General features: G+C 41.3%; 1 protein-coding gene across 2 annotated transcripts in view; it reads left to right on the top strand.

Moving 5' to 3' along the window:
- TSC22D2 (TSC22 domain family member 2) overlaps positions 1-12,940 on the top strand; it is a 63,529-nt gene extending 50,589 nt beyond the window's left edge. For both annotated transcript variants that reach the window (XM_069727534.1, XM_069727533.1), the window contains 2 exons: positions 7,712-7,763; positions 10,446-12,940. In XM_069727534.1, the coding sequence (XP_069583635.1) occupies positions 7,712-7,763; positions 10,446-10,712 (319 nt within the window). In that variant the 3' untranslated portion in view covers positions 10,713-12,940. The remainder of the gene's footprint in view (positions 1-7,711; positions 7,764-10,445) is intronic.
- Positions 12,941-14,074: the final 1,134 nt, after the last annotated feature.

Genomic DNA, 14,074 nt, shown 5'->3' with positions numbered 1-14,074 from the left:
CTACAAGGCATAAATGAATGAGTAGCGGTTGGAGTGTTGAGTCCAATACATCCAAGTTAATAGGTAGGAGGGCCATTTGGGGGGTAAGGGTAAAGACTTTGTTGGAGAGTCTGTTAAAGGTTGTGGAAATCAGAGTCCAAAATGTTTTGACTTTAGGGCATTGCCAAAGCCTAAATCACAGCTAAATCTTTCTGAAAGTCTTTTGCAGTCAAGCAGGGGTTCTGACTTGCCTTTATCAATCCTACGAGCAGCTCAGTGAAATTTTGCTTGGTCTTCCAGACCTTATCTTGGCTTCCACTGTTCCTGTTAACTGCGACTTCTTAATTACATTTCGAATGTCACCAGCCTATGTAGGAGTTAACAGAATGAACATATATATAGGCTGTACCCAAACAGTAACTGTTAATTTTAAAGAAAAAAAAATTGTGTGGGCTCCCTTGTAATTTTAATAACCAGGAGAGGGAAACTGGGGGCTGATATTAATATCCTGGGAAGGAGCCAATAGCCATAAAGGTTGACAGGCTATTAATATCAATTCACAGCTGTTTGCTTATCCTTTACTGACTACTTTACAGGGGAATCCCAGAAAAAAAAGTTGGCATAGGGTCCCCCTATAAAATCTAACCAGCAAAGGCAAGATAGACAGCTGTGGATTATATTAATAGCCTAGGAAGGGGCCATGGCTATTGGTACCCTCCCATACTAAAAACATCAGCTCTCAGCCGCCCCAGAAAAGGTGCATCTATAAGATGCTCCAAATCTGGCGCTTAGCCTCGCTCTTAACACTTGCCTGTCGTGGTGAAAAGTGGGGTTGATATCACCTTTGTATTGTCAGGTGAAATGAAGCCCACAGATTAGTAACGGAGAGACGTCTATAAGACACCTATCCATTATTAACCCCATAGTGATAGTGCATAAAAAAAACACACTAAGTCCTTTATTTGAAATAATGACACTCCTTTAGTGAATCTTAATTATCCATACTCAAAACTCCTAAACCACTGATGCCAACATCTCCGGCAACAAAAATAAAGTGATAAACCACAATATTCCTCACCTGTCCACGGAGAAGATAATCCATAATGTCCCACGACAATCCAGATGACTTTGAGAGCAGTTTCTGATGTGGAGGTAATCTGACAAAGAAATCGCTAACGGAGTGCATCAGTATGACAGAAAATCCACTGTTTGGGGGCATAGCAGGGCTCAGAAGGGAGGGAGTACCGTTTGACTTTTTGAACACATCATTGGTTGGAATCAATGGTGGCGCCATGTCACGTTTGGAGACCCCCTGATGTACCTAACAGTGGAAACCCCCCAATTCTAACTCCAACCCTAACAGCCCTACCCGACCGTAATCACAACCCCAACCGTATACCCAGCACCCCAATCCTAACTGCAAAGAATGGGAAAAAAATACATAAGGGGTGATAAAGGGGAAGTTGATTTACAATTCTTTTTTTTTTTTTTTTTTTACTTTGGTCACTGTGATAGGGTGATTATAGTGCAGCCACTAATAGTGATTGACTGCAGCTTTTACCAGGTTAAGAGCACTAGGAGGTAAGCTAGAGACTGGACCACGGTGAGTCATTGGACGTGGTATATCTCGATTTTTCCAAAGCGTTTGATACCGTGCCGCACAAGAGGTTGGTACACAAAATGAGAATGCTTGGTCTGGGGGAAAATGTGTGTAAATGGGTTAGTAACTGGCTTAGTGATAGAAAGCAGAGGGTGGTTATAAATGGTATAGTCTCTAACTGGGTCGCTGTGACCAGTGGGGTACCGCAGGGGTCAGTATTGGGACCTGTTCTCTTCAACATATTCATTAATGATCTGGTAGAAGGTTTACACAGTAAAATATCGATATTTGCAGATGATACAAAACTATGTAAAGCAGTTAATACAAGAGAAGATAGTATTCTGCTACAGATGGATCTGGATAAGTTGGAAACTTGGGCTGAAAGGTGGCAGATGAGGTTTAACAATGATAAATGTAAGGTTATACACATGGGAAGAGGGAATCAATATCACCATTACACACTGAACGGGAAACCACTGGGTAAATCTGACAGGGAGAAGGACTTGGGGATCCTAGTTAATGATAAACTTACCTGGAGCAGCCAGTGCCAGGCAGCAGCTGCCAAGGCAAACAGGATCATGGGGTGCATTAAAAGAGGTCTGGATACACATGATGAGAGCATTATACTGCCTCTGTACAAATCCCTAGTTAGACCGCACATGGAGTACTGTGTCCAGTTTTGGGCACCGGTGCTCAGGAAGGATATAATGGAACTAGAGAGAGTACAAAGGAGGGCAACAAAATTAATAAAGGGGATGGGAGAACTACAATATCCAGATAGATTAGCGAAATTAGGATTATTTAGTCTAGAAAAAAGACGACTGAGGGGCGATCTAATAACCATGTATAAGTATATAAGGGGACAATACAAATATCTCGCGGAGGATCTGTTTATACCAAGGAAGGTGACGGGCACAAGGGGGCATTCTTTGCGTCTGGAGGAGAGAAGGTTTTTCCACCAACATAGAAGAGGATTCTTTACTGTTAGGGCAGTGAGAATCTGGAATTGCTTGCCTGAGGAGGTGGTGATGGCGAACTCAGTCGAGGGGTTCAAGAGAGGCCTGGATGTCTTCCTGGAGCAGAACAATATTGTATCATACAATTATTAGGTTCTGTAGAAGGACGTAGATCTGGGTATTTATTATGATGGAATATAGGCTGAACTGGATGGACAAATGTCTTTTTTCGGCCTTACTAACTATGTTACTATGTTACTATGTAGGAGGACCATCGCACCCCTCACTGCTCAGAGGCTGATGGCTGAATAACACACATGTTCATGACTGTCAGGAAGAGGCTAGAATGTATAGAAGTGGAATTTTCCATTTGGGCGATACAGGAAATATTTTCAAGCTTCATTGATATTAAGTCAGGTGTTCCCCAAATCAGGTAACTTACAGGAAGGCTATGCATTCAGTATCCAGCTTTTAGGTCTTGTGACCTTTCTAAATCTGTGTAGTTGTGGAATATTTCAATCTGATGGTAATTGTTCCATTTTTATCAGGGCGAGGTTAACATGGGGCTTTGTTGCATATAAAAGCCTCACTTTTTTTATGAGTGGGGTTTTTTTCTGCTTATATTGGCTTTTGTGAGCTGCAGCTGTTACCGAAGAGGTAACAGAACTTTGTCACCTGATAAGCGTAGCTGTAAAATATTAATTTCGGCTCTGCATTTAACCCCTTCATGACCAGAGGTATTCTCGTTTTTGTTTTTTGCTCCCCTTTTTCCCAGAGCCATAGCTTCTTTATTTTTTTTGGTCAATATGGCCATGTGAGGGCTTGTTTTTTGCGGGGCGAGTTGTACCTTTGAACGACACCATTGGTTTTAACATATCGTGTATTGCAAAACAGGAAAACCATTCTAATTGCGGTGACATTGCAAAAAAAGTGCAATCCCACACTTGTTTTTTGTTTTTGCTTTTTTACTATGTTCCCTAAATGCTAAAACTGACCTGCCGATATGATTCTCCAGGTCAATACGAGTTCATAAACACCAAACATGTCTAGGTTCTCTTTTATCTAAGGGTGCGTGTCCACGGTCCGGATTGTCGGCGCTTTGGACGGAGCAGAAAACCCGCTCTGCCCAAAGCGCCGCCCCCTTCTGAACACGTGGTGATTCTGGATGTTTTCATTGCACACATCCGGAATCTCCGCACCCCATGCATAGGGACCTGTTATTTACCTTGTTGCGACGGAGCGTCCCCACAAGGTAAACAGACATGCTGAATTCTAAAAAGACGCGCCGCATGTCCATAGGCGCAGGGCCGCCGGGTGCACTGCTGTCAGAATTTAACAGCGCCATTTGACAGGTTAACAGCTGCTGGAGGATCTCGATTCCTCCTTCGGTTGTTGGGGCACATGCCATCTGTTCAAAACAGCTGACTTGTGCTGGAAAAGATGTGGGCTCACCGCTGGAGCCCATATCAAAGGGATTATTATCTCCGATGGTGGAAAGGGGTTAAAGGTCACATCAGTTGATTCATTCTGCCTAACCATAGATTTCTGCCTTTAAAACACCCTTGACCGCTGGTGCTGTCCCAGTGCTGCTGCAACGGATTATCCAGCAATCGCATAACAGCGTAATGTCACGTGAACCCTGCAGACAATCAGTGGCTGCTTCGCTCTCCCTGCCTTTAGACATATTGCTTGCATCCAGAGGACAAGACAGCAGTAACATTAACTTCTCTGGATGTTGGTAATTTGTCTAAAGGCGGGGAGAGTGAAGTGGCCATTGATTGGCTTCATTTCATAATGTATATTCTTATCACATGATCTACATGAACATAACTAAACTATAAAAATACAATTGTACAGCTTTTCTTGGTGTACCAAAAGTGTTTTATTTATTTTTTTTAAAATCCTAGTACTATATTATGAGGCAAATAATGTATTGCACAGCTGTGTTAAGCTGTCCACATAAATCGCTGTCAGCTGAAGCCTCTCCTTTGGCCAGTAGCCATCACATTGGATCCCCACATGCACGCTTGGTAGACAGTCAAACGTGATTAAGGCTATGTGCACACGTTGCGGATTAGGCTTTGGAATTTCTAGTGCGGATTCTGCCTCTCCTGGCATAAAACGCACCAGCGGTTCCGCAGCGTTTTTTGTGCGTTTTTGCTGCGGTTTTCTTGCGGATTTGCTGCGGTTTTTACCCCTGCGGTTTTCTATAATGGAATGGGTACAAAAACGCTGCAGATTCACAAAAAAGTGACATGCTACTTCTTTTAAACTGCAGCGTTTCCGCAGTGGATTTTCCGCAAAGTGTGCACAGCATTTTTTTTTTTTCTCATTGATTTACATTGTACTGTAAATCAATTGCGGATCTGCAGCGTTTCTGCACCTCAAAAAAAAAACGCTGCGGATCCGCTGAGAATCCGCAACGTGTGCACATAGCCTGAAAGTACCATAAATCTAATATAAAAGGGTTTCTGCAGTCCTCCATATAGAGCACTATGGCTACTTAAAGGGTTTGCAGTCCTAGAGAGACGATCCCCACATAGACCCCTCCTCATTGGTGAACTGCTGGTATGTAGACTGGTTAGACCAGAGGTCCCCAACTCCAGTCCTCAAGGCCCACCAACAAGGTCATGTTTTCAGGATTTCCTTAGTCTTGCCCAGGTAATAATTGCATCACCTGTGCAATGCAAAGGAAATCCTGAAAACATGACCTGTTGGTGGGCCTTGAGGACTGGAGTTGGGGACCTCTGGGTTAGACGACCCTGTCCTCCATGATGACGTTGGATCTCTGCACAGATTACTACGCCAAAGTGAATATTGATGGGCACAATGGAGCTGGATGTACATCACTGCCCATCTGACCCGTTTAGCAGATTTCACAGATATGCCTACACGTTTGTCAAACACAATCTGACATGCAGGATATTTTCACATGTCGGTCAGCACTAGTGATGAGCGAATATACTCGTTACTCGAGATTTCCCAAGCACACTCGGGGGTCCTCCGAGTATTTTTTAGTGCTCGGAGATTGTTTTCCTCACCTCAGCTGAATGACTTACATCTCTTAGCCAGCTTGATTACATGTGGGGATTCCCTAGCAACCAGGCAACCCCCACATGTACTTATGCGGGCTAACAGATGTAAATCATTCAGCTGCAGCGACAAAAACTAAAACTCCGAGCACTAAAAATACTCGAAGGACACCCGAGCGTGCTCGAGAAATCTCGAGTAACGAGTATATTCGCTCATCATTAGTCGGCACCTAAATGGACTATTGACATGAAACGAAGGCGAGAAGGTTGGAAAACGGAAATGCTCACCCTCAGAACTGATCGCCTCTCTGGAGTAGAACACATTAAACTAACGCTATGGTGCACATTTACAAAGAAACATGGTATTCACCGATCTCATTCATTACTATTAGAACACTGAATGAAAATGTGAAAATGTTTTCAAGCAACCTTAGTCGTACACCTCACCGCGGAGGTGCTGTAGTGGTTTGTTAATGTTTGACCATTTCTGGCGAAATTTATAGAAAATGTATCTGGCGGCAGGTGGTCCTCCATCTACTTCACAAAAAAAGAGAAAAGGGCTAGAAGTTACGTAGATGCTTTTGTACAAGCCACTCATAGCATATATATTTATATTTCCACAAGTGCGGCATGTAGCCTTTTATAAATGGCCCTAATGTATGTAGATTTGCTGCAGTTCCTGCACTTCTGTCAATCATACCCATATATAAATTATAACATGGTGTTACAAGCTGAACACCTAGTCACGTCAACTAAAACACCAGTGAAATTCGTCCTAAATGTGGGCATATAACTTATACCAAGTCCCATATAGCGTGCAAGCTCTTGGGATGCAAAGTTTTACAGTGATGGTAAAAATGACCTATTTGTAGGACATTGTAATTAAGCTGGCATGTCGTAGTCACAGAGGACGGGACTGACCGTCGGCAAGAAGCTGGTTATTACTACAGCTTTAAATGACCTGAGAATAGACATTTCTATTGCACGTAATATGTAACCTGTAAATCCACCCTCAGAGGAGCTGGCAGCTCTCCCTGATGGCCGCCCCAGCAGTGACACCGGTCACATCGGTGTTTAGCTGCTTGCACAGACGCGGGTACAGTAGGGGCATCAGCAGTGTGCGCTTACAACTGTCACAGGAAACCAGGATCCGTAATATTTTGCTTATTGCAACTGTAGTTTTACTAACACTTTTACAGTATTGTGATTTTCTTGAGTTGTCATTGAATCTTCTATGAAGGCCAAAATTTCTGTTTTGTGTAAATGTCGCTCACCTTTTTCTACGTGATGCGGTCAATTGTCAGAACAAAATACCGCAATGGCCTCTTTCACATATCAGTTTTTTGCCATCAGTCACAATCTGTCGAATTTTTGAAAAACGGATCTGTTGCAGATTGTGAAAAACTGATGAGACGGATCTGACTAGCTGATCTGGCTAATTGGATCCTTAAAAAAATCGTAGCATGCTCAGTGTAAAAAATACGGAATCCGTTGCCAGACTCCATCATTTGACTCGGCGCCATAGGCTTCCATTCCAGCAAACGGATGGCAACGGATCTATCGCTGTCCGTTTTTCAACGGACACAAAGTTACTTTGTCCGCTGTCTCTGGCCGCCAGCCAGACAATTTTCAACGGAACCAGCGAACGGATGAAATGTGAGGCCATTTGTCGCAATCCGTCGCTAATACAAGTCTGAGAAAAAACGGATCCAGTGGCATCAGCTGCTGGATCCGGTTTTTTTTTTCTCAAAATTCGACTGATTGTGGCTGATGGCAAAAAAAACTGATGTGTGAAAGGAGCCGAAACGTTTTCAGTTCTGTAAATTTCCCTTTTAGATTGCCAGAAAGCATGATTAATTACTGACAGCTTTGGTGGCATGATCACACCCGTGTAATTTTTTTGCTTGGATTGATGCTTCTATCTCTGCAATCTGAAATTTTGTGTAAAGTTGAATAATTGTATTCCACAAAGCAGTAAATATTTTCCATGGCTGTTTGTCGGGACTGATATTGACTGATATTATACTGATCTTGGAAATATTGGTTTGCATCCCAGCAGTGCAGCAAACTGTAATATTTTTTTGTAATATTTTATGTTTTTGTAATTTGTAATATTTTATGTTTTTGTTGTTTTTTTTCCTCAGCTCAACGAGTGCGAATGTTGTAGCCATCGACAACAAGATAGAGCAGGCCATGGTAAGTGCATTCTTGGATTATAGGTTTCTAAACTGAGGAGCAACTCGTTGTATGATTAGGTATTCATCAGTCTGGCTTCTGACAGGTCACTGATCCCTCACTGACCCGCCCCCTAATTTACATAAGGAATGTGAGTGTGGTATCCATAAATTCATTTTAAAAAAAATAAAAAATCAGTTTGAAAATGGTGCGATCATTCTGCAGCACAGGCACCTCCACCTAAGCAGAGCACCACATGAAACCCTCCACTCCGCCCCGGGGCACGAGCATATCATTAAGATGGATTTCAACTGCCAAAGGTATCATTTTAATCAGTATAACGGCACCGACCTGACACTGTGTAGGTTACTGTGCACAATCCTGCTGACAGGTTCCCTTTTTAAAAAAAAAAAAAAATATATATATATATATATATATATATATATATATATATATATATATATATATATATATATATATATATATATATATATATATATATATATATATATATATATATATATATATATATATATATTTTTTTTTTTTTTTTTTTAAAAACTCTTCTACAACACTTTTCCACTTCCTGCCCTGAAAGCCATTTGGCGTATGTTCACATGTTGCTTTTTGCAGCTTTTTTTTTTCCCCTGCTGAAGAAAAAGCGGCAAACAAAAAGCAGGTTTTGCTGCTTTTCTTTGTGTTTTTTTATCTCCTTGTGCTGCCTTTTTTAAGATTCTGAAGCTCCCCTTTGTTTCCACCATGCAACCATAAACTGTGCTAGGTGTTAGTCCACCATAAAACATTTTTGGAAAAATAGGCAGTTTGTTCAACTTATGTAGGGGAAAAAAGATTGGGTGCATATTCTGAATAGAAAGTTCATGAAAGTTACACATCGATATACAATTGCAAATGTAAAGGCAGACAGGGAAGTTAAATTTGTCACAGTTTAACGAAGACATTGGAAGTGTATTGAGGTAGCAGGCATTGTTTACCTAAGGATACTTTCACACTAGCGTCGGCCCGACGTACCGACGCAAACTGCGAAAAAAAGAACAACGTGGGCAACGGATGCAGTCAGAAATGGCGGACTTGACGCACCAAAAGACGTTCCATGGAACTTTTTTTGTGCCGACGGTCCGCCAAAACACGACGCATCCGGATGCGACGTGTGGCGATACGTCGCAATGCGTCGCTAATGAGTGTCTATGGAGAAAAAAACGCATCTTGCGGGCAACTTTGCAGGATGCGTTTTTACTCCAAAACAACGCATTGCAACGTACGTCAAAAAACGCTAGTGTGAAAGTAGCCTAAAGGCCCCTTCACATTAAGCGACGCTGCAGCGATACCGACAACGATCCGGATCGCTGCAGCGTCGCTGTTTGGTCGCTGGAGAGCTGTCACACAGACAGCTCTCCAGCGACCAACGATGCCGGTAACCAGGGTAAACATCGGGTAACTAAGCGCAGGGCCGCGCTTAGTAACCCGATGTTTACCCTGGTTACCATCCTAAAAGTAAAAAAAAACAAACACTACATACTTACCTAACGCTGTCTGTCCTCCAGCGCTGTGCTCTGCACTCCTCCTGTACTGGCTGTGAGCACAGCGGCCGGAAAGCAGAGCGGTGACGTCACCGCTCTGCTTTCCGGCTGACCGACGCTCAAAGCCAGTACAGGAGGAGTGCAGAGCACAGCGCTGGAGGACAGACAGCGGTAGGTAAGTATGTAGTGTTTGTTTTTTTTACTTTTAGGATGGTAACCAGGGTAAACATCGGGTTACTAAGCGCGGCCCTGCGCTTAGTTACCCGATGTTTACCCTGGTTACCAGTGAAGACATCGCTGGATCGGTGTCACACACGCCGATCCAGCGATGTCAGCAGGAGTCCAGCGACTAAATAAAGTTCTGGACTTTATTCAGCGACCAACGATCTCCCAGCAGGGGCCTGATCGTTTGTCGCTGTCACACATAACGATTTCATTAACGATATCGTTGCTACGTCACAAAAAGCAACGATATCGTTAACAATATCGTTATGTGTGAAGGTACCTTAAGACATTGGCAGTGCATTGAGGTGGCTGGCATTGTTTACTTTCACACATTGGCAGTGCATTGAGGTGGCGGGCATTGTTTACTTTCACACATTGGCAGTGCATTGAGGTGGCGGACATTGTTTACTTTCACACATATTTAATTAGACAATACTAACACTTGTTTATTGCTTTTTATTGTTAAAAAAAATTGCTGCAAAAGCGCAGAAAGTGACATGCTAGTTTTAATAAAGCAGTTTTCCAATTCAGTCAGGAAAAAAAAGCGTGTGCATGAGACTTCTGAAATCTCACTGCTTTTGCTGGTACTGTAAACCGCAAGGTTTTTAATTTGCATAAAAACACAGAAAAAACTTAACGTGTGAACATAGCCTAACTCAGAGGGGAAAAAGCACTCTGAACTCATAACAGGTCTGTCAAGGGCTTTTTTTTCTTTTAAGAAAGTGAAGCGTCATTGACTTGTAGCCATAAGTGCGAATACTCGCCCACTTCATAGTAGATGAAAGCTTTCTACTGTACACAAGATTTAGTGCTCTAAATCCCAGCGCTGGAAACAGAGGTTCTTTCACTTTAGCCAGTAAAATAGAGGGGTTAGATTTCCTTAGGGACTCTGTAAGGCCAAGTATTAATAGTTTTTTTTTTTTTTTTTTTGTTCTTCTAGGACCTGGTAAAAAGCCATTTGATGTACGCGGTACGAGAAGAGGTGGAAGTCCTAAAGGAACAAATAAAGGAATTAATAGAGAAAAACTCTACACTTGAACGTGAAAATGCACTGTTAAAAACCCTTTCTAACAGCGATCAGCTGTCTCAACTTTCGACCCAAGTGGGTCTTGGCACCTTTCAACAGCCACCTCCAGTGACTACAGCTCCTCACACGGCTCCACAGACCGCACACCCACCGCAGCAACCGAATGTTTCTTCGGCGTAAAAAGTGTACAAAAAACTGCTTTCTCGCCTCGTTCAGAAATCTGAAAGCAATCTGTCCTTGTGTGCCACTGCTGTTCTTTCCACTTTAAAAATGAAAAAAAAATGAGAAAAAGAGCAAGTAGCCATGCTTCATTTGTGTGTTTTGGCCTTTTCAGTATTAGACAATCGTACTCCCTGATCTCTCGCTGTGAGAGAGGTGATGCCTATTGCTTTGCGTATCAGGTTTTTAACACAAATGAATGGTAAAATCTTTATATATATACGCGCATATACACATGCACATACAGAAAACATACATTCTTTGAATACTGACAATGAATGTGTGCAGGTCACTAGATCCTCTGGAAAGGGGTCAAGAGCAGCACTTTATGTTCTAGAAAACGTAAAAAAAAAATGCACGTCTTGTTAGAAAGGACTCTACATTGGTACTAAAGCCATCCATTGTTCATACTGATTAATCGCTGTGGTTTTTAGAAAAGCATGATGGACTTTGTCACCACCGTCATGACCTGTCTGCCATCGGATGACGAGTCCATGTCCTGGGAAACCATTATAAACCTTCCTGCCTGGCGCCTCCTTTTTCTAATATTCAATCAGCCTATTTAAAGGGTATAATGAAATTCGTCTACAATGTTAAGGGACCCGCTTATGATGAGAACCGGGGTCTTTGTATAGTGGGCTTCTTGCCATCTGCTTCCCGCTGCATTTATTTACGGTAATATGGTAGAACATAGTTGTATTCTAGATTGCTCTGGATGTTCTCCAGGTATTGTCCTATGTTGACGTGCTTGTTGGCTTAAAGGAGCGGCGCGTCCTGTGCGTCTCCTGCATTGCTATTCATGAACAGCTAATCTATATGAATTGATCACTCATTTTATGGATTATATGGTTGGTTTTCTGAAACATAAACTGCTGCTAGAACGGATTGTTAAGGTCTGATATCCAGCAATGGGTCTTACTTAGAGCTTTGGTGGCTCTCCCAGGGGGGAAAGCGTCTCGTTATTTTAGACTATACTCTGAGCCATGTTTTGTCAGTTCTACGTAAGCAAAACTAATCATCGTATTCCTAGCGAGAGCCACCGTACTTTAAGTAACTTTTTTTTTTTGCCTCTTTTCAGTTTCATTTAAATGTTTTGTGTTTTATTTATTACAGGGCTGCTATTTTCTTAATATGTATGAACAATGTCACAGACACTCTTTATTTTATTTTCCTTTATATAGAGAATAAATGTAAATCTATCATAAATAGTAGAGAAACAAGATTGCATCCGATAGGGCAATAACTGAGCATACCTATCCAGGCATATATATATATGTATATCTAACACTAACAGCAATCTTACGTCTTGGTATTTATTTTACAATATAGAAACGATCCAGTCTGAATGTAAATTTTGTAAAGAGTAAGTATGGAAACCTATTGCACCTGTACAGGAGTGAGACAGTTGTGATGCTAAATAAATGATAGATTAGATATTTTGATGAAGAAAACTTTGTTCATTTCTCTTCTTTCCCACTGTGGGAGGAATAAAAAAAAATTGCCATGATTCCTATGCTTTTTAGAAAATTTATGTGAATTTTTTTTTTTTTTTTTTTTTTTTTTTAGGGTGGGATAAAAAAAAACTGTGAAATTGTTCAACCTACTTTGTAACCAAAGAAGCAAAGCTGTGTAACTTTTTTTTTTTTTGTTTTATTTTATGCACATTCTCTGTATTTTTATTCGGTGTTCTATCATTCACATTATTTTTCCTTTTTGCTGTTTAGCATGATCTGCATGACCTATTATCTCTGAACCACTTTCGTACCTCATGTTTTTTTGTCCAGCACTCTTAATGTATATGTAATCTGTGAACTGCGTCCAATAAACAGAGCAAACAGCTGGTGTCGGTGGAGAAGAGCTAGTGTGAAATGTGCACTAGCTGTTAGACAAGACTAAAAAAAAAAAAAAGTTAGTGAGCCATCTTTTGTTCATTTAAAATGGTGTTATGAATTTCGTATGCAGAAAAACAAGTTTTGTTACATTGCATATTTTAATGTATTTAATAAATTCTACATGCAGATTGAGTGGAGTGTATAAGGAGTATTTACATTTACCAAGATACAAATGTACATTTCATAAATCTGCAAGCACATCTGTTTGTTTCTAGCCATTCACATCTGTCCAATTATTGTAAAAATATCTATTTTAACACCCTTTTATGAAATTATTAAATTGCAGTTTTGTTCAAATATGTGACTCTAGAATATGTTCCAAGCATTCTGGTATTTTTACACCAAATGTTCATTGCAAGACATTCTATTCCGCATTAAAAGGGTTGTCTTGTGATTGATTTTTTTTTTCTTTACAGGAGAGAATTGTTTACCTGCCACTTAGCTTCCAGCTTGGTTCACTTCTGAATGGTCAATTCAAACCAGTGGTATAGCTGAGACGCTGGCCCGGACTGTGCCCTTTCTGGTGCTGCAAATACAGGCAGATTTGCCTCGGGCACAGTGTTTGTTTGGGTCCAGCCAGCTTCAGAGCAGAGCTTGAATGCTGTAAATTACTTCTAATCTCTGTTCTCACTGCCTAGAAGACCAGCAGATGTGGGTGGTAAACTAGTCAGTACAGTTGCTTCTCACAAAATTAGAGTATCATCAAAGTTAATTTATTCCAGTTCTTCAATACACAAAGTGAAACTCATATATTTTATATAGCCATTACATACAGAGTGATCTATTTCAAGTGTTTATTTCTGTTAATGTTGATGATTATGGCTTACAGCCAAAGAAAACCCAAAAGCCATTATCTCAGTAAAATAGAATAATTAACAAAAAACACCTGCAAAGGCTACTTAAGCATTTAAAAAGGTATGTTCTGTTTCACTAGACTCCACAATCATGGGGAAGACTGCTGACTTGAAATATCCAGAATGCAGTCATTGACAAACTCCACAAGGAGGGTAATCCTCAAAAGGTCATTGCTAATGAAGCTGGCTATTCAAAGTGCTGTATCCAAGCATATTAATGGAAAGTTGAGAGGAAGGAAAACGTGTGGTAGAAGAAAGTGCACAACCAACCAGGATAACCGCAGCCTTGAAAGGATTTAGAAAAGGCCATTCCAAAATTTTGTGGCGATTCACAAGGAGTGGACTGCTGCTGGAGTCATTGCTTCAAAGCCACCACACACAGACGTATCCAGGACATGCGCTGCAAGTGTCACATTCCTTGTGCCAAGCCACTTATGGCCAATAGACAACGCCAGAAGCGTCTTACCTGGGCCAAGGAGAAAAAGAACTGGACTGTTGCTCAGTGGTCCAAGGTGATGATTTCAGATGAAAGTAAATTTTGCATTTCATTTGGAAATCAAGGTCCCAGAGTCTGGAG

This window comes from Ranitomeya imitator, chromosome 5, assembly GCF_032444005.1.
Source record: "Ranitomeya imitator isolate aRanImi1 chromosome 5, aRanImi1.pri, whole genome shotgun sequence".
Lineage (NCBI taxonomy): Eukaryota > Metazoa > Chordata > Amphibia > Anura > Dendrobatidae > Ranitomeya > Ranitomeya imitator.
The sequence above is the reverse complement of the archived record's forward strand: the minus strand, read 5'-3'. Positions and strand labels throughout refer to the sequence as shown.